Source organism: Trifolium pratense, linkage group LG3 (assembly GCF_020283565.1).
Source record: "Trifolium pratense cultivar HEN17-A07 linkage group LG3, ARS_RC_1.1, whole genome shotgun sequence".
NCBI lineage: Eukaryota > Viridiplantae > Streptophyta > Magnoliopsida > Fabales > Fabaceae > Trifolium > Trifolium pratense.
In genome coordinates, this window is record NC_060061.1 from 5734692 (window position 1) to 5760968 (window position 26277).

Below are 26277 nucleotides of genomic sequence, written 5' to 3' on the forward strand. Positions count from 1 at the left end.
ACAAGTGGAGTTCTTTCCTCCGAAACATGTTTTCTCCATACGTAAGAGTTGGAAATTGAACTCATGACAACTTGTTGGGCCGGATACTGGTGGTGAAAATCCTATGTAAACCATTATTTCTAGTTTTTGTCAAAATTTAAAACAGTTTTGCAGAATTAGATTTAACTATTGGGTTAGTAGATAAAGATTAGCTCCTGTATTGTGCTTCAAGTATATATTTGTTTGTCATGCAGGTAAAGTGAGAAAAATAATAATGGAATGAAACATTTATCATTTTACAAAACTGTGGATTATTGACTAAATGTACAATAAGCAGGAAAAATAGAAGAAATTTCATTTCTTCTTCTTATTCACTCTCATATTTGTGACCAATTTCATAAGATAGTTACAACGGTCGCGATGAAACTCAACAACCAAACAAAGTTGTCTTATTGCTTCCCTCTTTTTCTCTCCAAGGCTATCCAAATCTTCATCCTTCTCTTTCAGATTCTTTTCCAATTTCGCCACTTTCTTTTCAAGCTGGTTTACTGCATTTGTCAAGTTCAGTTTTTCTCCTCCTTCTTTGCTTACTGTGGCTTCTAAATTCCATACCTTGTCTCTCAACAATAATCCCTGCTCTTCTTTTTGATTCAGTAACGTCGTAAGACAATCCACATTGTCTTTTAGTTGTTTCATTTCGACATTCATATTCTTTATCCAATCCTTAGCAAACTGAACCTCATATAGCATTTTAGACACATTCTTCACGACACATTCTCTGTGTTCCTCGACTTTTGCAACTGCTGCATCTAATCCATTTAGAGCAGCCTCAAATTCAAAACCCTTTAGATCAATCACCGGTGAGTGTGTTACTTCGCTAGCAGTAGCAGCCCCTTTAAGGCTTTCTAGTTCATTTTCATAAAAAACTACTTTCTCTCCAAGAATCTTGTTCTCTTGCTCATACCTTAACATTATTAATTTGCAACTGTTTTTGTTTTCATTGTTCAGTTGTTCTGCCACGTGGATCCTTTGGTGCAACAAGCGGATATTGTCTTCCATTTTCCTCTTCACCTTTTCTGCCAATTCTTCCATCTTCCTTTCTGCCACTCGCTGACTCAACCTGAATTTACTCGACGTGATCATGGTTTCTTTTTGCTCCGCCTTTATTCGGTCAATGGTCAATAACTGATCCTTTATAGTTTTCGCTTGATCCGCTATCTGGGTGGTCAACTTTGTGTTCAAATTTTCCATCTTTGCTAGGCTTTCTGCATATTCCTTCTGGTTTCGTTCGTTTTGGATCTCCAACTTGGTTTTATGTTCATTCAAATTGTCCAAATCTAGTCTCATTTCATTAACTTCAGCTTTTAAAGCCATGATCTCCATAGAAGCTCCATTTTCATCACTGTTATTTTCCATCAAAAAACTAGATATATCTTCCCCTCTTTGTGTCATCGCTGCTTTCAGTTCATCATTTCTGTCCTGCAGGGACTTGTTTTCATTCGTCATCTGTTTAATCTCATAATTCGTATCTCTTAACTGCTCTTCCAATTTTTTTGTCTGGTTTCTTTGAATTTCCAATTCGAGTTCCATGTCATTTAATCTCGCAAGAAGATCCGCTTTCTCTTCCATCATAGTTTGTTCAGTGGATTTCGTTTCAGCTAAATTCGCCTTCAGATTTTCTATCTGGATTAGGAACTGTGATATTTCTTCACCCTTTCCTTCCATCTTAGTTTCTAATTCTTTGTTCAGTTTCTCTTGAGAATCTAACTTCTCCTGCATAACTTTAAGTTTCTTCATCAAGTCCTCTCTTTCGTTAGACGTTTCCTTTTTATCACATTTTATTTTTTCTTCCATCTCATCTTTTTCGGTCCTCAGAGTTTTGGTCTCAAGTACAAGATCATTGACTTGAGCCATCAATTTTCCAATGTTGGACTTTGATTGTTCCTCACTGTTATCGAGTTTCGCCTCCAACTTAGATACCACATCTTGTTTTTCTTTCAACAACGATTCAAGTTCCATGACATGGTTGTGTAGCTCAGTATTCTTTATGCTTATCTGTTTAACTTCATTCGCCTGGCTTTCAATTTGAAGTTGTAGATCCATTTTATCGTTGCTCAAACTCTTCATCTCTTCCATTAGTGAAGTTAATTTTCTTTCAGATTCTGCTGCATCAATATTTTGGTTAAGATCCTTCCCATCTCTATTATCACCTCTATCAGGTTCCTGCTTAACTGTGTCAGATACATATTTTTGTTCTTTCTCTGATGATCTTCTCCTATTACTACCATCTACTTCCTCCGAGGAAAAGAACTCCTCCTCCGAGTCAGCTGAAGACACCGAAGACTTCTTGTTTTTTTTGTGAGAAACCACTTTCCCAATAACATAATCATACTGTGCAAAAAGTGACTGGTACTGCTTGTATAAGTCCTCAGTTAGTCCCATAAGTTCTGCCTCTTTTCTAGAACGTCTGGTGTTCCCATCTTTTTTGTTTTGATTTTCGTTCTTAATAAGGTTCTGGATTTTTTTGATGTAGGTCTCGATATCTGCATAGAATGGGAAATCATGTCATATTTACAATATAAATAAATCCCTAATAACTAAAAATTAAATTAGAAAAAACTGTTAAAGTGTTCAGATATATAACTCTGCAACAATATTAGTAAGAACATCACCAATGGTGCTTAAGTAGGTGTTATTATGCCGCATTAATTTTAAGCAACTCGTCTCCTTATCCTTTCAATAGTGCGGAGAACTCCAATTGGATCCCATATGTTACCCCATCTTTTCTCATTCAATATTTTGGTTAAATTTTTTGTGCATAAAGTTTGATTGCTTGTTCTACAAGCAACCATCTTTACATGTGGCAGCTAAGCCATTCCTCTACCGTAATGAACCCGTTAAAGTTTAAGAACTCCTACAAGCACTTATCAACTCCATTGACTAGTATGAAACAAAGCTTTTAAGTAATCGATCCTCCATTTCTATTCTGAAGCGAAGTGGTCGATCACTTCGCAATCTTATAGGCCAATAGCGTACTCCAAAATTCATGTGTGATATATGTGTACTTATAAGAGAGAATCTATACCTGTTTTAGTCCTTTGGAGTTCTTCGGCATTTTCAGGATCAATCAGACTGTCAATGGTCTTGATTGATTCCTTTGATTTATTTTTCATCTTTTACGATGGGACTACAAGCAATGCTACATTTAGAAGGCAATCCTGATTATGGAACTCTCCCTTGTCTCCACAAATGATTAGGAATCCTGAAATTGAGAAACAAGATAAATACGACAAACAGAAGGTAATTTTGAAATAATGTGTATGTATGCACATGGAATTGTGAATCTACATATTTGAACAAGAAGAAAAATACAAATATTAGGTTAAATATAAAATATTTGAAATGATGTTTGGTTTAGTGGTGAGGAGTTTGTGTGATATGCTAGAGGTTCTGGGTTCGATCCTCAGCTCCATTGTAAACCCTCTACAACCACAGGATAAATATAAAATACACATATAATTTAAGATTTCTGAATAGATACTAATAAAATACCCTTTTTATTATTAGCAAATTTCATGTGACTCATATATCAAAAAATGAGAATCTAAAAATTTAAATGCTTTCTTATCGGTCCCCTTGTTTCTAAACCTTGTTCTTCTAGCAAAATATGAATCACAATATTTTGTTAATAATTTTACCAATAATTCATTGTATTTTAGCCTAATATACATTACTAGAAATGGACAGCCATATTTCATTTGTCTTATTTATTTTAATAATTTGGCAATTCAATAATTCAAAACTCTTATGAATCCACTCTGGTTCATATAATTCATTGATGCTGAGATGTTGACAAGGTTTGTATCATGCCCTGACCCACAACACTACAAACAGCCATTCAATTGTTTATCCTTGAAACAATGTTAGATGGTGGATATGTCTGGCTTAAGTTTAGGCACATGTCAACTTCCCACATTTATTTGCAAATTGAAAAACAGGACCTTAAATTCCCATGTTCAAATCCCTTACAAAAAGATAAGCTTTTCAAAATTCCTTATCATTTGTTGTTTTCATAATTTATTGAACAAAAACTGTCTGTTTTCAACCAGAAAGAGACCTTTACATTTCATTCAAACTTCACTTATGAATGCCAGAGAAGAAAATATTATATATCAAGCGGGCCAAGCTGACAGCACACACTTATTATTATTATTATTGTATTTGTAGAATATAAGATAAGAATATTATTATAGATTCAGGGACAAGAATCAAAGTCCACAAAGTGAAAGGATTGAGAACTTTAAAGTCTTAGCTTAAAGTTTATAATTACTAACACCCTTTAAAGTGTCTGTTCCTCTTTGTTCAAGCATCACTTTCTGATTTTTTCTAATTTTAAAAATGAAACTTGTTAATAACCACTTAGATTAAGATTTAATTAGACTTCATATTTTCTGGATTTTTTTATTTTATTTGTAAGACTTGGTATTCGGCTCAAGCACCGACTAATCCAAGGGACACTAATTCCACCGTCCACTAACCGGGGGGCATAGCTTTTTTCTGTATGGATTGACCTAACACAGAAAGTGACTGGAGAATTCAAACATGAGACCTTGAAAGAAGTACACTTTAAGGTTTCAAACCTTCGCCACTAGGCCAAACCATGTGGTTATAATTTGTGGAATATTGGCATCAAGGATGGAGAGCTAGACCAATTTTGATAAAGGACATGAATCTAACAAATTCAACTTCAACAAGAATAAAACAACCAAGCCTATATTTGGTATTAAGGTGAGTACGTCAGAATGACCCATCGTGATTTTGCAGAATCTACACTTTGTTGCGGAAGCTACACTTCGTGCTTCTGCAAAATCACGTTGGTTCACTTTGATTATGACATATCTATTGTGATACCAAACTTACATTAAATAGAGGGAGAAAAAAGCAATAACATTTGATAAATCACAGCACAATCAAATCTAGAGGATAGAATTTATGATTTTTAATCTGAATTAGTCAATTATGCATATTTTATGTTGTACAAAATTTTGTTGCAATGATCATTCCAATTTAATAACAATAACAATCGGTTACATCCAAATCAACAAATAATAGATCTGATGGAATTTGCTTGCGTTTCTAGCAAATGTGTGGAAAGAATGAATACAGTAACTACCTGAAAATGGAGTTTCATACGTACGGAACCGATTTGAAAAAGAAAACCTGAAAAGAAAAAAAAAAGTATAAAGTAAAAGAATAAAAAAAAACGATTTTAAAAATGAATCTGGAACAGTAATGAGTAGTATATGATTGTTATCGTGCCTGTCTCATTCTGATTTGAGTGCGACGAGGTAATGTTGGCACTTTGTTCAGAACAAAAAATGCCCTTCAACAATATTACACGATGAGATTTGAAGAAACAAATCGTATTTTTGTTGGTCAAGTGAAAATACAAATCATCTTGTTATTATTTCACTTCATCTCAAATTTCTTATTTCTCTTTTTCTTTCTTATTTTTTTATTTTTTTTTCCTAGGGGATTATTTTAAAATTTTATTTCGTATATGTGTATTCGGAAGCTATAGGGAATAGCAAACACTACTCTCATTATGAAACACACAAGTTTACAAGCGACAAACTTATTAGATAAAAGCTTTGGAATACATCGGACTCTGAAATCCACCCAAAGAGAAAATAACTATCGAAAGAAAATTTTATGATAAATGATTACTTGCTTTATTTCAAACTAGCGGCAAGACAGGGTGCATTCCACGCCTGTCTGAGTTTATTTTGTAAATTTACGCAAAAAAAAAAACATGTCTTATGTTATTGTGAGTTTGTTAATAAAAGATTTTTGCTGCTAAAAAAATATGGCTTATGTTATGGTGAATTTGTTAATAAAAGATTTTTGCTGCTAAACAAACAATCAATGGTATTGTTGGTATTATGAAAAGTCAACACAAAAAAATTTTGTATCTTGTTTATATCTGTCTTTGCTTAAAAAAAAAACAAACTTTTAAAAAGATAATAACTAGCTTATTCTAAATTCATTTTAAAAAGATAATAGCTACTTATTCTGAATTCATTATCTTTACCAATTGTTAGTTGATTCAGTGGTGATTGACGCTGAACTTGGTAGGGAGGACCACGGTTCGATCCCCGCAACTGCGATCGGAAGGATGCTGGAACCATTTGATGTCAGAACTGACCGTCGAACCAGATTAAGCTGGTGGTGAAAGCAAAAAAAAAAAAAAAAATCATTATCTTTTAAGTATAAAAGATAACTATCCTCTCTATAAAATAAAAATAATTATCCTAATAATAACAAACTTAAAAAAAATAATAACAACTGAAAATAAGACAAACTTAAAAAGATAATAACAACTAATCAGAATTCAAGCTCATCTTCTTCTGACGATGCACAACTTCTTCGATAAGCACAGTCAAGTCAACCCTCCTACATCAATACATATTCTTAATGACAAAGTTTCGTGTTTACGATAGTTAGATTTTAAATTATTTTTTAGGTAACAAATACTACTTCAAAACCTTTTTATTAAAAATAATTGACTTGGTTTAATTTCCTAACAACCAACATATATTTGTTAGGGAATAAAAGAAACATGGTAGGGGGGGATAAAAGAAATGTAAAAGGGGGGAAGAGAATTTTTCTTGATATCCTTGATCCTGTTGTTGAGATGTCAAATAATTCAAAGCTCAGTTGTCCACAGACTTTGATGGTGTAGTGGGCTTGCACATGAGACACCATTTGGATTATTGCTTTTACCTTGGAGGATCGACTAACTACACCCTCCACCCCTAACCACAAATGAAAAATCCTTGGAATTTTTTTTTCTTTCTGAACAAAAAAACTGTTACTTGATGATTGCTATGTTCTGATTTCACTTATAGCCTTGCCTTCAGGTAACAAATGTATACTACGTCAGTAGAAACCATTTCTTCACTTATACATAGTAAGTTAATTTAAACTCAAGCTACTAAAATAAAAAGAAGATAATTTCTTCACTTTGCAGAGAAACAGTTTAACCTTAACCACAATCAGAAATGCTGCTAATGCTTGCTATGTTCATTTCTCTGCTCATCCCTCTGATCTTCTGACCTTTGGTTATGTGGATTACATAACTTATGATCTTCGTAATCTCATAAGGCCCCGGTGTGTGTTAGCTGTCCATCCCAAAGTTGTAAGTTATCTATCTCAAAGTCTTCGACTCTGAACACATGTTTCTACATCAACCAATAATGTATTAAAGATTTGGGATCTCAATAAAACCTCACCCGTGTGCATCGACTGACTAGCGCATGTAGCTTAACCCTGCAAGGGTATACTAATGTGAATGTTTGATGTTTGATTTCATAGTATTATTTGGAAACTATGCTTGTGGGATCTTCAAGGGTTTATGCATCATGCGCCTGGGTTTATGGCTCAGGTTTTAAACCAGAATTTCTAGTTCTCATTTGTATAAAAGGTCTATTTATATATACATGAAGTTCTGAGGATCAATCTGAAATCAAGGAAGTTGGTTCACTACGAAAAAGTTTAACACTGCAAAATGGACATATATTAGGAGTTTCTACTAAATTCAGAGTTCAAGAATATACTCAAATATCCCTGTAAAGTGTATTTTTTTTTCTTTATAAAGGGACTTGCAACATAAAGCACCTTAAATAATACTAATGCCTTGAAAAGAAAGCATCTTGAATTACAGCTTGACCATGCATATATGTTTTTCTTTTGTTGCCCTATAAATGGCAACCAATTGGAATGATAGATGGTAATGATTCCAATTATAATGAATCTCAAATTCGACACAAATTTTATAGGTGTCTGTATTCACAGTAGATGTATTAGCTGGAGTACTATTCTTTTTCAGAGTGAAAAATAACTTTGACAAAAACTCTTTGCAACAAAATCATATCAACTTTCACAAGAACCTTTTTTAATAACAAAATCATATCTTTAATGTTAATTTATACTCTCTTAGTCCACAATAACTATCAAGTAGGTCATCCGCTAACTCATCTGGCTAATATCAAAATTGTTAGCTGGATATCTATGGTTCCGGGTTCGAATTCAAAATTTTTCATGTGTGTATATTTTGTGTGGTAGTTATCATTCCATTTAAAAAATAAAAAATAAAAACTTTGTAGGTCATTTCACACAAAATAAAGATAAATTATAGATAGATGAAAGAGAATAATAATTTTACTAAATTAGCCTTATTAACCGGTGATAAAAAAAATAATATAAGAGTAGTACACATAAATACATAAATTAGCGTTACTAAATTAGCCTTAATTAATATGAATAAAGCTTGTTTAATGAAATTAGGCTGGGCTCTTCGAACTGGTCAACAAGCTCTGTGGATCGATGTTGTGAAAGGTAAATATGTGAGACAAAATTCAAGTATTGAAGATCCCATTGTGAGAGCGCATGACTCTACTTTGTGGAAGAGTTTGTCTACTGCTTTACACAATTTTCATATGTATGAATTTTGGACTATTGGTGATGGGGCTACTGTGAATGCATGGAGTGATCATTGGTTATTATATGGGAGGCCAATAAAAGATCTTGGCATTGTAATACCTCACGAATTGCAAGGTTGGAAGGTGAAGGACTTAGTGGATAATAATGGAGTTTGGAAAGTGGATGATCTAAGTACATGGCTACCTCAAAATATATTAAATAGATTATTTGCTATTGTACCACCAAAAAATGTTGCTGCTGCGGACAGGCTAGCTTGGAGAGGCACAACAGATGGAAAATTCAGTATTGCTTCAGCATATACAATGCTTTGTAATTTTAATGATGACGAGTGGGATGTTGTGTGGCGGCGGGTTTGGCGCCTGCAAGTTCCGGAGCGAGTTCGTAGCTTTATATGGTTGGTGAAACATGATCGTTTACTTACAAATTATCGCAAGAGTAAGATGAATGTTTGTACACCTTGGTGTAAGCACTGTGTGGATATAGTTGAAGATACCATGCATGTTCTTCGAGACTGCCCTTTAGCCAAAGTAATTTGGTGTAATTTGATGAATGGCTTAGCAGGAGATACTTTTTATGCTGCTAATTTGCATGATTGGATAACTATGAACCTGCAGCAAGATCTTGGGAGAGTGAAGGCAGGTATTTGGAGTTGTGTGTGGGCAGTCGGGTGTCATTTTCTCTGGCTTTGGCGTAACAGAGAGGCTCATGGAGATGAGCGAGTGAGGCCGAGTCAACCGTGGCAGGTGATCATGAACTGGGTTCATCATTATAAGCGAGCCAATGTTTCGCAGATAGCATTGCATATAACAACTAAGGAGGTAGTACAAATTGGGTGGAATGGTCCGGAAGGAGATTGGATAATGCTCAATACCGATGGTGCTAGTAGGTGCGGTAGCACTGCTGGATGCGGGGGACTGCTAAGAAACTCGGGTGGTCAATGGCTCGGGGGTTTCTCACACCATTTGGGTCGGTGTAATGCATACATTGCAGAGCTCTGGGGGGTCTTTGATGGTCTCACGTTTGCATATGATAGAGGTTTCAAAAAGATTGCGCTGCATATCGACTCTAATGTTGTGGTACACACTCTTCAAAGTGACAAGGATGGAAGTGTTGTTGGATGGAGAATTATTCAAGAAATTAGACGGTTACTTGGTATGGATTGGGAAGTTAAAATTTGTCACTCTTATCGTGAATCAAATGCTTGTGCTGATGCTCTTGCTAATTTGGGGTGTGATCATGAGCCGGGGATGCGTGTGTATGAGCAATGTCCTGTGAGTCTGAGCTCATTGTTGTTAGCTGATGTTATGGGGATAACTACCCCTAGAGTCATCTCTCTGTAGTTTCTTTTCTTTTGGGCTTTGGCCCCTTTTGTATCCAAAAAAAAAAAAAAAAATTAGCCTTAATTAACCAGTGATAAAAATAATAATATATAAGAGTAGCACACATAAACGACTCCACATAAACACATGCCTTACTAAATTAGCCTTATTAGTATTTATTTATTGATAAAATTCAATTGTGAAACCAAGCATTTGGTTCTCCCTCCCGTGTGTCCTCCCAGTGTATTTTCACTTTTTTGACGCTTCAGACCAACTATGTGATTCACCCTTTATTCCAAAACTTACACTCAAAAGACAATTTTTACAATCACTTAAAAGACACTTACTCCTTTTCAAATACTAATGCTTTTCGAACTTGAACATTAATTCTTACACTCACAAGCTCAATTTGTGTTGTGAATTAAGCCATATTCATTAAATTTAATAACTACTTAAAAATGTAATTAATCAATACTAGATATGAATCATCACTAATTCGAACTCCGACTCCCTATATATATAATACAATATTTCTATCAATTGAACTAACCTCATGAAATTCAAAAAATTAGTCTCTACTACCGTCATACGCATATCCGTTTAACACAAGAAAAAAAAAAAAGGCAAATGCTAAATAGTGCCCCAGGGGCATTGGTTAAGAATTTAAATTTAGAAGGTTTTTTTTTAGTATTGTGTAGTCAACACATGAAAAGTCTAAATTTTGATTGTTTCAATGCATAACTTTTCCTTTATTTCTTTTTTTAGCTCCTTAACTAGTGACTAGTGCCCCGGGGCACTAGTTAGCAAGACCCAAAAAAAAAATAGTGACGGAGGGGGATGGAAGCAATTCTGACGCAAATTATGAGGCAAACGCATGTGGCGCCAAAAGCTTGGTGTCAGATTTGATAAAGAAAAGAGAATCCAATCCAATTTTGAAATCAGAAAAACCAAACTCGAAAGGGTAATCTAATCACATGGGTTACCGAAACACAAGGCTGTATATTCAACCCCACCACCCACTAATATGGCATTTTCCTCTTTACCGGTTTCACCGGTACCCTCTCTCTTTTTTTCTCTCTCTCCAATAACCGCCTTTTTAACCATTCCCTTTCTCCGTCGATCCCCTCCCTCTCTCATCATTTCTCTGTCTCTCTCTGCGCGCATTTCACAGAAACGCCGCAGAGACTAAAGAGAAATTTCAAACACATTACGTTCTTTCTATTTTCCGATATGGCTTCTCCTAAACATTCATTCGGATTCGGACTTATCGCAATCGTCGCCACTCTCATTTTCGCTCTTTCTCTCCCCGCCGCTGTTAACGCTCAGGCTCCTGCACCTGCTCCTACCAGCGACGGTAACTAACTTTTTCTCTCTGTTTTTCTTCTCAGATCTGATATATGCTAGATCCAATTTCTTAGATCTGGAGTATTTTATTTTTCATTATTTTTGTAATGTGTTGTTATTTATCTATGATTCAGGTTCTTCGGTTGATCAAGGAATAGCTTATTTGTTGATGTTGTTGGCGCTGGTACTAACCTACATCATTCATTCGGCTGACATTTCATCTACCTTTTGAATTTCATGTTCATGTGTATGTGTGTGTGAGAGAGATGGTGTGGTGTTTTTTTATTTATGACTTTATGATTAGTAATTAACGTGTTTGTAGAATGCGGAGAAGAAAGGGAATATATGTAATAATGAATGGTAGATTTGAGAGGTGTCATTATGTTTGATTTTGTATTGAGAAGAAAAAAAATATGATGAGTGACTTTAGTGGTTGTTAGTAAACAATTGTCACATTTATGTAAGTGACGGCCCTAGCCTGGGTATATTTATTGCAATTGCAATCTCGTCAATGTTATTTTTCTCTTGTTTTTGTTATTTTTCTAAGGGTACAACTCTTATTTGAACGAAGTGAAAAAAATGGGTCGTAATGCATTTGGTTCTTTCTACAAAAAAAGTATTGCAATCCGAATTCTTAGAATGAATTATTCCTAATTAGAAAGAGAATTTAAAAAGTGATAATAAGTTATACAAATTTTCGCAAACCAAACATTATGAAACTTGAGTATGATCAATTGAAGACCGGAACATCCATTAGAATGGTAAAATTTCTATTCATTGTTTAACTGAGAAACACATTTTATTTTATTATTTGGAATTGAATGATAGCTTCATTATGAAAAAGAAACAACTGAATTATAACCAGCAGCTACAGCTGATGTGGGATATGACCCATTCAAGTTTTAGTATATACTTTTTGACAACCTAGCAGGGTTATGAGCTACATTGTTCAAATGTTGCCTAACATGATTGACATTGACACACTCTAGTTGAGCCATTAATAAGTTTCAGTCAAGAAAAATTGAGTCAATAGCAGCAAGAAAATAATTACTAGAATTCAGGCATTTGGCAATAATTAGAAACACATCCTAGTATTGTATTAGAACAAATCATAATTTGATTTCAACTTGCAAAAAAGTTCTGTATGTTTAAGGCAAACCGAGGTCAAGTAGAGATATTTTTCTTTAATCCTATACTACCAATTATTATCAAGGTGGGTGGGAACTGGGAAGAAAGCAAACATCTAGCAACAGGATAACATTCAAACTATGAAAACTGCATGCCATTGATTTCACCTTCCAAAATTATCCAAAAATTATTAAAATCAGAATTATTTGGGGATATACTGTGTGAAAGTATACAGTTTCTGCACATCAAAACTGAGATCAAATGGTAAAACCTGTGGTTAATGGGAGTTGATGATACATGAAACTATGAATTAAATAGGACGAGGAAAGCTGTGATACCAATGCATAATTAAGCCTTCTTGTCGCTCGTATTAGTTTCCTGTTGTTCCTGCCCAGCTAGGGAAAATTTCTTCACTTTCTGTCGAGGAAGAAAACAAAACAAACTCAATAAAATAGAAGATATCACAACTCTGTTCAAAGTTCAAACATATGTAATTCTGCATACATGACCATGTTAACAAATAGGGAAACGATACATAGGCTAGGATTTCAATAAGGTAAGTAGCATAACTTAAAGAGTTAAAAGAGAATATATATAATAAATCATAAAATGACTAAACTACTAACTTAGAAATACAAAAGACCCAAAAATATAAGTCAAATAGACTATTTATCTAACAGGCCACATCACATATATATATATATAGCGGTTGAGTACAATACAACGTCATTAACAGTAAACTCTCTTAAGTGCATAATTAAATGGCATATGGTGAGGACAAAGACACCAAATGTGCATTCTGATTAAAGTGTTTTCACTATATGTTTTATACAACAGATCAAATGTAATTCAAATGAGGCCATGGCTGTACTGCTTTTGTATTCTATTAGTTGGAGTACCCGTGCTTGAACGGAGATAAAATGGTGTTTTGGTCATGAGTTTCTATTGCTATTGTGCCAAACTAACTATCATAAAAGGGTGAGGTCAGATAACGCCAATCCGGTAATTATGCAAACTTCCATTGCTAAAGAGCTAAAGATGTCCCAAAAATTACCACCGACTTCTTAAATTCTTTAAATGGACAATAATTAAAAGGGAAGTGCTAACTAGTGTTGGGCATTGATTTTAGAATAGCAGTTAGCAAACTAAGAACAAAAGAATAAAGCACAAAAATCACAAACAATCGAACATGATTATTTGTTTACGCAGATCGACCGAATGTGCCTACGCCTACTATTACTTGAATCAATTAGGGTTTACTGTGTTACAAGCAATATATATATAATTACTACGGTCCATATTCCAACAATACCCTTGAACCGTACCGTAGGGGACAATCTCTCTTCCAATGTCCGATCTGTTTGCAACTATAGCACTCTGCTATTTTTCTGTTCTTGGATTTAGACATCTTTCCAGAACCTGCTTTACCTTTAATCTGCCCATGATCTTGGCTCTCCTTCACATACAGACCTTTACCTTGAGTTCCTACCTCTACATTCTGGCTCATTCGAGAATGAGACAAGAGTGTAGCAGTAATTACATTGAGACTGATAGTGTCTTTCCCATAGATAAGAGTATTCACCAAGTGCTTGTAAGAGCTTGGTAACGAGCATAACAACATAATTGCACTATCCTCATCATCGATCTTTACCCCAAGCTTCACAAGTTCGGTGATTATGTTATTGAAGGTATTGACATGTTGTTGCAAATCAGATCCTTCCCGCATCTTCAAACTGTATAGTCGCATCTTTGTGAACAATCTGTTCATTCGCGTCTTGGATATATACTGACTCTCCAGTTTATCCAAAACCTCCTTCGGAGACGTTAAATCTAGGATATGATACATCACCTCATCTGATACACATAGACGTATCAACCCTGCGGCCTTCTCCTGCAGCTCTAACCAATCATCATCAGCCATGTCTGTCGGTTTCGTCTCACGCAGTGCCTTCTGTAAACCTTGTTGAGCCAACAGATCCTTAACCCTCCTTTCCCATAATCTAAAATTGCCCGTTCCGTCGAACCTTTCCACTTCGAATTTCACACCAGAGTCGATTGCCATCTGATACCAATTGTTAGATAGCAACCAGTAACAGAATACTAGAGAAACGCAAATCGCAAACAATGGGACACAATCATTTGCTTACGCATTTCAGCCAAGTGTATCTAGGTTTGGGACTACAGAGCAGTTGTAGTTTTGTATTATTACTTGAAAGAATTAGAGTTTACGCTGTTACAAGTCATATATATAATACTATCATCCATATTACAATAATTTGGGCCAACTAGAAGGGCAGGGGCGAAGGTCGCTTCACTGGCTACACACTTGTTCAGCTCCCTCACCCCTCTTCGGTGCCTATGAGACATACTAAACAAATCAAAATAACAAATCAATAAAATTTGTATGTGTGTATCTTTTGAAATCACTTTCATATATTGAATGCTGTGATTTTTTATGAAAAACTCCTATTTATTTATTCTTTAATGGACACTAGTTAGCAAAACCCTATCCAAAAACAAAGGATACAACAATGGAAGAAATTCAAGGATACAAAACTTATTATCCCATCCCATGCTCTTTAAACAAATTCAACAATTTTCTAAAGTGTTCTATGACATAACAACCGTGCAAATTTAACTTCACATATCAACACTGAGAAAATACTCTATGGAAACACAAACATTAACTAGAATGAGCCAAGTGAGAATTAATAACCAAACAGAACATGAAATCCAGAAATTTTGCTAACATAATTCCACAAGATTGAAAACTAGTTCATATTGATAATATAACAAATTCAGGATTGGGTATGAGAAAAATTGAAAATAAAGTAACAGAGATGAAAAAAGGGAGTACCTTGGCGAGTACGCACTCGCGCAACGAATTTAAAAGCTTGAGGCATTTATCTTGATCGAAAGATGAAGATTGAGTTACACAATTCAACAGATCGAGAGCTTCTTGAGCGCACACTGGTTTAGCACCACCTTCATCCATGTTTGAGTTTAGGGTTTTAGGGTAAAACGTGATTAATCGATTAAAAGCTTAAAACCCTTCTCCGAAATTTCGAGTGTATTGTCTTAAACTTTGTTAATGCAGATACGGATTTTACTTAAAGTAGTTATTGGAATCAATTTTAACATCAACAAGTCGTTGTAGTATAGTGGTAAGTATTCCCGCCTGTCACGCGGGTGACCCGGGTTCGATCCCCGGCAACGGCGAATTTTTTATATAATTTTTGGTTTTGTTAATTTTTTTTTTTTTTTGGTCAATAGTGTTCAGGTATGGGAACCAGGCCCACCCCCAAAGCCCACTACATCAAAAGGAAATCGCCGATCCTAGTAACAAAGTGTATCAAGGAAAAGTTTTTCCTATATTCATTTTTTATTTTATTTTTGGTTTCTTCATTTTTATTTCGTTATTAGGCTTAATTGGAAATATGCTCTTCTATTTTTCTGATTCACAACTGTAGACTCACAAATTTTATATCTAAAAATATTGTTCCAATTTTTAAAATTTTAGAGTTTGATCTAATTCAATCCTACAAAATTGTTTTGTAAGATGAAAATTGTCTTTTACTTATAAATCTTTGTAAAGACCAACTCATATTCGGCATGAGATTTCCAAATTGTGACATTTTTTAAAACGTAAATTTCCAAATCCAAAATATTGTTTCAAGTATTTTATATTAGAGGTCTAATTTTCATATTGAGTTAATCCCAGCATAAACCTCATGTTTGAATTGCAATATGAAACCATTTAAATTAGTAAATAATCTTATGCATGTACTCCATATATTTTTTATTAGAGATAATATTTGTTACTTTTGCTCAAAAAGTTTCTGATTCCTTTTTACATTATGTTTTGTTTTATTTTTTATTTTTTCATTTTCATGCGTACCAATTTCGATGTAGAATGATGTGGTGTTCATTTCCACTCACTATCTCATTAATTCAATTATCAGTTTCAAAATCAACTTTAAGATTTCTTCTTCCTTTAAATTTGCTTCATCATTTGTTTCATTTTTGTAACAATCAAATATAGTGTAAAATATTTTGTTGATTGTGTTTGTTCTTTTATACCGGAATTACCTCATATATTAGAAGAGACACCCAAAGGTAATAATACCAAATATAGTGTAGTATCATTTTGTTGATTGTGTTTGTGGGTGGCACATAAAGCACTCTCATCCCTTCAATTCGACAAGAATATAGGTAATCCTAATTTAAGACTTGAAACTGGGTTATTATCGTATCTAAGCAATTGTTTGACTAGTTCAATAAAAACAAGTTTCCAAAAACCAAAACTCCATAAAACTTGAGGGAAATGCCAAGATTTTCATGAGCACTATTGAAAGAGTTACTTCAATTCAATTCCACCTTTTGATTTAATCATCCAATATTATCACAAGTTAGGGAATACGACAATACAAACACAGGTTGGAGAATAAAATGGCCAAGAACATGAACCTTAATTTCCTTATATTTGCCATGATTGGTTGCATTATATTTGTATCTGTAAGTTCAACAACTCACATTGTTGGAGATAGTCTTGGTTGGAGTATGCCTAATTATATAGGATACTTTGAGGATTGGAGCAAGAACAAAACTTTCGTTGTTGGCGATACACTAGGTATGTTTCATTAATTCCTCGTATCTCCATTACTTGATATTGATTTGGCACAACGTTTGTTCAATTTTGTAAAATATGTTGAAGATCTCGCAATTAAAATTTAGTAAATTTCACAATTTTTAAAATATGCAAGTAAATTTTAACTGTGACATCTCGCACATGTCTCCTTTGTGAATATGGTTTAATTAGGAGTTTTTGTTTAATTTAAAACAATATTTGATAAACTACTTAAAACAGTTTCGGGGTAGAGATGTTGTCACCTTTACCCGCAGTATACCGTGATTAAAGTCACGGTGTTTTACATTTAGGTTGAACGAATGATTTTTTATTTCCTTGTTAATCTTCCCCTTTTAAGTTTGGTGTACCTCCTCAAATTCGATAGGATCTCGCCCCTCATTAAGGTCATGTGTTTAGGCTACTTATAACTCTTGCAAACCTAATAATATATTCAAATATTGTTTGGATCATATGTCCTCTAGCCTAGTCGAGCACTCGTGGACGTGGTTCGAGAATGAGGAAGTGGCCGATAAGAGTAAAAGTGTTACTAAGATTTTTATGTTTTCGCTATGGATAAAAATTAACGAAGAATATCTAAATATTGCAGTTTTCCAGTACAACCCGGGGATGAGTACTGTTGTTCAGGTAGACAAGAATGACTATGGTAATTGCACTAGCAGAAATACCATTCAAACATACTTCAGAGGAAACTCTAGTGTTGTTTTGGACAAACCTGGGGACTTTTATTTCTTCTGCTCTGTTGGCAAGCGTTGTGAAGCAGGCCAAAAACTTTGGGTTAATGTTCAGGGAAAGCCCTCCTCTCAATAATTTGATCATTACATCTTATTATTTTGTCTAAGCTAGCACTATATTAATAGTACAAAATTTCCTTTCTTATATGTCTTATACCATAATTAGTTTTTGTTGTGTGACCTTTTGAATTTGCTCTTGTACTATGTGAATCCTCAATCTCTATGTATTTTTAGTAGAAAGACCGCCATTGATGTGGCCGTGTGTCTATCCGTCTTTTTATGTTGTACTTCGTTGTATGCATATTTTATTATATAATATATATTTTGATTTAATTTGATTGTTTCCATTTCATAATATTTGTGATTATGTGTTATTTCAATTTAGTATGTTCTACAATACTCAAAATGTAATTTAAAATAATAATAATTTTATTATTTACTCATTTCAATTTAAAAAAACATTTTGAAAATTTCAATTGGTATTTTAGTGTTGTGTTGGATATTGATACTTTATACATAAAATTAATTTAAAAGCTGAATTTATTTTAAAATAATTAAATAAAAATTATATAACATTAAATAATTAGATGTGGATGTACACAACAAAACTTTAGTGTATAAGAGTGTTCGTCAATATAATACTACCTCCAATCATTTTTATAAGAAATAATTGACTGTTTAAGTTCATTTAATAATTTACATTATAGACCATATACACCAAGTATCGGTCGTAAAAACATTATCCATGCCTTAAATCCAAATCCTTTCTCTCCTATGGCAATGTAGACAAGGTAGTGGTGGTGGTGTGATGAGGTCACCTCTCTGTGCCATCTCTTCTCCCCTTTGGGATGCTACGCTCCTCTTCGCCGGTGGCTCCTTCTACAAGGTGTGCCGCCGGTCATTTTAGGTTGTGTTGGGTGGTGGTGGTTTTCTAGGTGGTGATTGTGTGATTTTTGGGTGGTGGGTATGTTCGTTTTCCTTCTCGTCTACGGCTTCTAGTTGTCGCCGCCACACCAGTGAATTGGAGTTGTCTCAAACGGTTGTTATTGACGCTGCATTCATTGGTTGTTTCACCACGTTGTTTGTTGCGCCGACGATTCATCAGTGTCACTCTTGATGATCGGCTACATACTGTTGGCTAGAAATGGTCGTTAACGCGTTGTATTCGATGCAGTGAGTTGTGGATGTGTGGACTTGCAAATTTGAATGTGGATAAAAATTACATAATATTTGGTACGTCCAATTATGAGTATAGTTGAGGTAGATGTGGCCTTTTGTTGCAAGAAAGAACATTAATTAATCGATATTCAAGAGGAAGTAAAGTATCCTCCTACCTGAGACTAGCTAGTTCTGCATATTGTAAGTATTAATTGAACATGTACAGTACATGAATATGATCTTACAATACCAATGATGATGTTAAATGCAAAAATGCAAAGGGAGTTAGGGACATATACCTAATTAACTGCTAATGTATTAAGGGTGGGGACCAAATTAAATCAGCTTTGTGAAGATGCCAAAGCAGTGCCTCAACACTCTCAAATCGATGAAGAGCCCATTTCACAAATATATACATAATGTCTCCACTGACCAATTCCTTTTAATTTCCACTTCATTTTTAACCATTATGGTAATATAAGGGAAAAGCTAAAATGGTGACCGAGGCTGCCATTGAAATGGTATGTGTTAGTTGGCAAATTTCTATGTAAACACAACCAAAGAATGTTGAATTTTAGGCTTTTAGCAGATACTACTTCAAGTTTTCAAATCCAACTCCAATACTCATCAGTCATCTCCCCAATTTCTAATGTTTAACATGGTGGCAACACTGCTTTAGCGATTGGCAAGACCCGAGTAGCGCTGCCATTGCAGTTACAAAGTTTTATATGTAACAAAAAATAAAGAATTACTAAGATAAATGGTGAAACTAGGTTTAGGACCGATCCAAAACCTGTAACCCGGTAGAAATTTGCTCAAATCGGTAAATTCTAATATGGATCACTTCATCAAGTGGTCCATGGTGGACCAGTCATGAATAACATTATAACGAATACGAATTTTACAAAATCAACCGTTGGATTGAAAGTTTATATCATATAGATCATCCATAGAAAAATTTAGAAAAATTGAAAATAATTTTATATGTTATTGAGACACATGAAGATTAACGGTTTATTAAATAACGTAAATCTTAATGGGTCTCAATAACATATCAAATGATTTTCAAAAAAATTTCAAAAAATTATGGATGATCTATACGATATAAAGTTTCAATCCAACAGTGAATTTCGTAAAATTCATATTCGGTGGATCATTTATCCACGGTGGACCACTTGTGAAGGTGGTCCCCCATAACATTAGCCCTATAAGTTATTGAATACCGTTAACCTTTCGTTATAGTATTATTGAGAACTTGTGCATATATTATCACTTAGCAGTTAGCATGGCCCTAAACTTCAGTTAGCAAACTTAACATATGTTTTTATGGTATATATTATGACTTAGCAGTTAGCATGGCCCTAAACTTTATTTATTTTTATTGAAATTGCATAAGTTAAATATAATAATTAACTATTAACCTGAATGATTTGACACAAGTTATTTATGAACTCTCCCAAATAATGAATATTTATGATATTTTATATTTGATTATGGTGAAATAATATTTTGTCAGATTTTTCTTACCTTCCGAACTCTAAATTATTGAGGTGTCTTTCTCTAGAAATCGAAAGGTTAACAATAGAATAATCTACTATTTCTGGAATATGTATAATCTGATCAATTTATACTTATACTTTTTTTTTGTTCAAAATTTATACTTATAATTTATCCCAGAGTAAATTATTACTTAGTGCACCCTGTATTATTTACCTAACTGGTCTAGCAAAGAAAAGTAGTGGCCACTGCCATGTTCAACTTGCTTTCACCACCTTCAAAGTGTACACAAGTGGAAAAACATATAAATATGACTGGAGCTTGGCCCCATTGTTTAGGAATTTTTCTACAGAATACTCCCTTATACTGTACACTTACTCATCCATTCAACATTAATGGATTCAACAATTTTGCTATAGAACAGTACTATTACTTGAGTTCAGATATGCTCCATTAGCTTATCCTCCATTAGTTTCCATTACCTTGCTAAGATCGTGACACGTGGATAAAAATTTATCAATGGTCTAGATTTAAAAATGTAAGGAAAAGTAAAAAAAAAAAAACAAAAAAAACACACAATCACGTAAATTAAGTAAATTTTTCCCTCTTCCTTGCAATACTCTGCATCTTCTTCCTTGTTACTGCCGTCATCTCCTCACACAAATCCCTCTCCGTCCAAACGCCGTCATCTTCTTCCTTGTTCCCTTTTGTTTATGCAGATGAATATTTTGATGTAGATTTTTGTTATTGGATTTTGTAATGCAGAGTTTTGTTTATGTGTTATACTTTGATGTGAAAATTCTAATTATATTAATCAACTACACTTATCGGTAATGATTAGGAACAATTCATCATATCAATCTTGGTTGCCACAATTTTAGGAGTCTTTCAACGTTCATTTATCAGTATAGCAGAATAACATAACAAGGAAATTTTATACAAAACACAAAAAAATGCAGAGATTCAACAGAAACAAAAAGGGGAAGATTACAACTTAATATTACACTCTAAAATTAATTACAACCGAACAATCTTCAACTTCAACCAATCAATCTTCGGTTTCAATGACAATCCTCAATTTCAATCAAACCATCTTTAACCGGAATTGAAAAGGGGGAATTGGCAGTGAGACACCGCGGCGGCAGCGGCGATGCGGTGAGAAAGAAGACGTCTTGTCGGCGACCGCTAGTGAGAGACAATGAAAATGAAACTAGAAAAATCATTACAACATAAAATTCATAGTATAATAACAACAATAATACCTTGAAAAGTAATAATAACAACAATAATACTCATTCCCAACTTTGAAAAGCAATAATGATGGCGACGAAGGTTGAACGGATAGAGAAGGGTGATAGCAACGTGAGCAACTGTGTTAGTACTAACAATGAGATGGGACGGCGACGGCGTTTGGACGGAGAGAGATTTGTGTGAGGAGATGACGGCAGTAACAAGGAAGAAGATGCAGAGTATTGCAAGGAAGAGGGAAAAATTTAAGTACTTTACGTGATTGTGTTTTTTTTTGTTTTTTTTTTACTTTTCCTTACATTTTTAAATCTAGACCATTGATAAATTTTTATCCACGTGTCACGATCTTAACAAGGTAATGGAAGCTAATGGAGGATAAACTAATGGAGCATATCTGAACTCCTATTACTTACTCTTATTGTTACAAACATTAATGGATATTCAACAATTTTTTTTCTATAGAACAGTGACTGTTACTTACTCATTTATACAAACATTAATGGAATTCAAAAAAACATCCATTCCAATAGCTCATTCATGATAATTAATATTCATTAACAAACATAAATTCTGTCATTACACAAATACTACCATAGTGAAAACAAAAAAAAAAACTGACTAACCAATAGTTAGTTGGTCCAGTGGAGATTGTCACCGGATTTGTTAGGGAGTATCACAGTTATCCTCACAACGGCAATCGGAAGGTAGCTTGAACAACAGAACTGACCCCAAATCAGATTAGACGGTCAAATAGACCGGATATCGGTGGTGAAAAGTAAAAAAAAACTGATTAGAAACCTTAATCCTAAATTCTTACAAAACTTGGCTTGTTTCTCCATCAATCAAACGACAGTAACATGATCCGAACCAAAGAAATCCTCTATATCCTTAAAATTAGTATAATCTCTGTTCCAATCTGTTGAATCCAAATTCAAACTCTGATTGGAAGTATCAACAAAATTTCCATTAAAATCATCATCATCAGGGACTAAGAACATGTTTTCCAACTCTACCTCATTATCAAATAAATCATCATTTCTTCCAAACTCATCAAACAAAGTATCACTAAAAATTGGAAAAACTGACTCAAATTTAAACTTATTATCATCTTCTACAAACAAATTCCCCGAAACAGAGGAACATTCATTTGAATCATTTGTTGGAACATCATGAACAACAACATTGTCATTTACTATAACAGATTCACCACCTTCTGAAGAACAAGTAGAACACTGATTAAGTACTGAAGTAGCAGAAACAACGTTATTGCTGAAACATTCTTCGTCGGAGTTTATAATTTTCTTCCCTATCGGTTGAATAAAATTCGTAACCGCGTCTTTGCCACGAATTTCAATTGCAGCTTTATCATACTCCATTGCAGCTTCTTCAGCAGTGTTGTAAGTTCCCAACCACCGTCGTACGCGCATTTTAGGATCTCGTATCTCCGCGGACCATTTCCCCCAAGGTCTCTGTCTCACTCCGCGGTATTTCTTCCCGGAGTAAATCACCGGCCGGCGTTGAGTCGCCGGAGTTTTTTTAGATTTGAGTCTGTTAGTTTTATTCTTGGTAATGTTGTTGTTTTGTTTTTGGATTGTGATTTGTTTGACGAAGGTTTTGACACGGCGGAGGTGTGGTTGTTCATCGTCGGAAGAAGAGTCGGTTACGTCGTTGTCGGTGAGAAGTATTCGTACAGTTTTGGGATAGAGATGGTTCATTGAGTTGTTGATTAGTTTGGTTTGTGTGTAGTGATGATGAGTGTGTTTGTTGTTATTGGAAGGTGGAGACATGTTTATGTTATTGGAGACAGCAATAAAGCATTAAATGGTGAAATTGGTGAGAGAGAAAGAGTTACTACAGTATTTGGGAGAGAAAGAAAGAATGAGATTGAGATACTATTTATTTGTTGAAGAAAGTGACGGTTTAAAAAGTGTGCGTGAATGAGGTGTCAGTGTGTCACCCAAATGAAATGAAATTAAAATAACTTCCTCCTTAGGAATTGTTCCTTTTCCTTACTATAAATGTGGAAGGGGTAGAATTTATAACTCTGTGATGTGGCACTTATTATATTTTAGATTTCTAGTCAAATTGAAGGAAGTTTGCAATGAGTTGTCATGCAAAAGAGGAGGCTGGAATTTATAGGCAGTATAAGAGGACGGTGTGTGCTAGGTTGCCTTTAGAAAGATGTGTGCAACTAGCACACCTTGATGTGACACTAATAAAAAATAGCCATGTGGAATCCACTATTTATGTCACCATTATAACTTTGTTTTACAGATTTTCCGGTATGTTTCTCATATTTGCATGTTTACCCAAATTGCATTTAATGATATGGTCAATGGTACTTGTGGGAAATCGTGAAAAATCAAAAGACTGTAAAAGCTAATTTATTTTCTAAAAATTATACTCTTTTTTTTTTTTTTTTTACAATATAGTATACTTCTTTTTACTACCTTTAATAGAGATAAAAGATTGTTTCGTTAACTTAAACTCAGTTGATAAGGAATATCACGTTTCATATATAAGGGTCGAGATTTGAACCTCGAACAACTCATTTATTCATATTAACAGTAAAAAAAATTAATCATTATACTGCATGATAAAAAAAATTTGTTATAAAATATTATTATAAATATATTTGTTATAAAATATAATTAAAAATATAATTCAACTTCTATATAACTTATATAATTTGTTAATGTAAACGTCTTTTTTTTTACACTGTGTAAACGTGTTTTAGTTTGTAAGTTTTACTTTTTCTTTAAAATTATTTTGGATAAAAAAAAAAAAAATTGGATATAAATCTTTATTATATACACTAACGATCGCGCTTATCTGTATCTATTATGTAAATTTATGTCAAAAAAAATAAAAAAATATGTTTTATGTTATGATGAAATTGTTAATAAAAGATTTTTGCTACTATTTTTTTTTATTTCTACTCATATATATTTTAAATATTTAATCTAAAATAAATTTTCTACATTGATATACTAACACACTCAAATATCGAATAAAAATCAGTCGACCCGTGCAAATGCACGGGTCTTTAAACTAGTTTATACTAAAACCTTTATTTTTACTCATGTATTAATATGACTGGTCTATTTTATTTTAAATTTCCACAAGAAGCTATATTTCTACGCATTTATTAATCAATATGACCGTTCAATATCACTTAATTGGACTGACAAACAAATGAGAAAAATAATTTTGATGATCGGACTCCGAATGGATAGACATATTGTAATAACAGTTACATCAGAAACCTAGTTTTAATGAAAGGGTCATGAACTTTGACTGAAACTACCGATTTTTATTGGAGATTTAAAATTTAATCAATCTGACCGTTCAATATCACCTAATTTTACTAGCAAACAAATGATTTTTTTTTATGATCGAACCCTGAATGAATAAACAGATTGTAATAACAATCTCATAGGAAACCTAGTTTTAATAAAAAAGTTATGAACTTTGACTGAAACTACCGATTTTGATTAGAGATTTCAAATTTAATCAATCTGACCGTTCAATATTACCTAATTGGACTGAAAAACAAATGAGCAAAAGAATTTTGATGATTGGACTCTGAATGGATAGACAGATTGTAATAACAGTCACATCAGAAACCTAGTTTTAACAAAAGAGTCACGAACTTTGACTGAAACTACTGATTTTGATTGGAGATTTCAAATTTAATCAATCTGATTGTTCAATATTACATAATTAGACTGATAAATGAATGAGAAAAAGAATTTTGACGATCGGATTATGAATGGAAAGGCATATTGTAATAACAGTTACATCGAAAATATAGTTTTAATGAAAGGATCATGAATTTTGACTGAAACTACCGATTTTGATTGGAGATTTCAAATTTAATCAATCTGACCGTTCAATATTACATATTTAGACTGTCAAACGAATGAATTTTTTTTTATGATCGGATTCCGAATGAAAAGATAGATTTATCAAAATAAAAATATAATTAGATTTTTCACTTAATATGGTCACTAATCAATTAAGACTACTATTGTCGGAAGAAAAAATAATTAAAACTCCTAATTACTAAATAGTTAATAATAATATAATTAGTTAATATTTATGTTTTTTTTTTGAGAAAAAATAATATATTTATGTTAAAAAATTAGATTAGTGTTCAACGAGTTCATCATCTCCATTCAAACCCATAAATAATTAAAAAAAAAAAAAAAATACATCCAATGTTTGAGTTCATCATATCAATACACCCAGCGCAGATAAGTTGGAGGCTCATTTTGAACTGAAGCAACACCAAGCTATGGAGAGAAGTGAAAAAAAATTGTTTCTGGAAGCTACAGAAGCAAATGTGTCATGGTCAAAGCTTTGTTTTCTTTGCCTACTCTTTTGATTTCTTCTCATGTCAACACCAAGCTCGGCCTTCGATTACGGCATATGCATATAGCTCCAAGATTTCTTCTTTGTTATTTTTGACAAGATGTTAGAAATTTTCTTCTGTATATACGGATGGTGTCTAGTACGAGTACGATGAACTTTATATCCATTTTTTGGCGATGAGGTTGATAATAAATTGAGGATAATGATGAAGTTTTTGAGTATGGTGAACTCAGATCTGGAGTTTATACGTTCATGAGGTTGAGGACAACGATGATGAAGAAGATAAGATTGAAAATGATTATGATAAAGTGGCTGAAGATGAACTCAGATCTAGTGGATGAACTCAGAT

The 26277-nt window shown here is 33.6% G+C and overlaps 4 protein-coding genes and 1 non-coding gene across 6 annotated transcripts; 2 read left to right on the top strand and 3 right to left on the bottom strand.

Moving 5' to 3' along the window:
- Positions 1-251: 251 nt before the first annotated feature.
- On the bottom strand, positions 252-3617 carry LOC123917874 (COP1-interactive protein 1). Of its 2 annotated transcripts, XM_045969752.1 has the most exons (3): positions 3532-3617; positions 3065-3241; positions 252-2522 (listed from the first exon to the last, which is right to left on the bottom strand). In XM_045969752.1, exons 2-3 carry the CDS (start codon positions 3150-3152, stop codon positions 334-336), a joined length of 2277 nt encoding a protein of 758 aa, XP_045825708.1. In that variant the 5' UTR covers positions 3153-3241; positions 3532-3617; the 3' UTR covers positions 252-333. The 2 variants fall into 2 exon arrangements, with proteins under 2 accessions (XP_045825708.1, XP_045825709.1); XM_045969753.1 differs by lacking the exons at positions 3065-3241; positions 3532-3617 and adding an exon at positions 2652-3040.
- An 8794-nt stretch (positions 3618-12411) lies between these two features.
- On the bottom strand, positions 12412-15377 carry LOC123917602 (retrovirus-related Pol polyprotein from transposon TNT 1-94). Its single transcript, XM_045969369.1, has 3 exons — positions 15130-15377; positions 13598-14334; positions 12412-12689 (listed from the first exon to the last, which is right to left on the bottom strand). Exons 1-3 carry the CDS (start codon positions 15265-15267, stop codon positions 12683-12685), a joined length of 882 nt encoding a protein of 293 aa, XP_045825325.1. The 5' UTR covers positions 15268-15377; the 3' UTR covers positions 12412-12682.
- Positions 15378-15419: 42 nt separating this feature from the next.
- TRNAD-GUC lies at positions 15420-15491 on the top strand. Its single transcript has one exon. It is a non-coding gene; the product is annotated as a tRNA-Asp (tRNA).
- Positions 15492-16721: 1230 nt separating this feature from the next.
- Positions 16722-17727, top strand: LOC123914517 (mavicyanin-like). Its single transcript, XM_045965719.1, has 2 exons — positions 16722-16902; positions 17507-17727. The coding sequence occupies exons 1-2, from the start codon at positions 16722-16724 to the stop codon at positions 17725-17727; spliced, it is 402 nt and encodes a 133-aa protein (XP_045821675.1).
- A 4610-nt stretch (positions 17728-22337) lies between these two features.
- LOC123917311 (ethylene-responsive transcription factor CRF1-like) lies at positions 22338-23382 on the bottom strand. The gene has a single exon (XM_045969001.1). The coding sequence runs from the start codon at positions 23339-23341 to the stop codon at positions 22397-22399; it is 945 nt and encodes a 314-aa protein (XP_045824957.1). The 5' UTR covers positions 23342-23382; the 3' UTR covers positions 22338-22396.
- Between the last annotated feature and the right edge of the window lie 2895 nt (positions 23383-26277).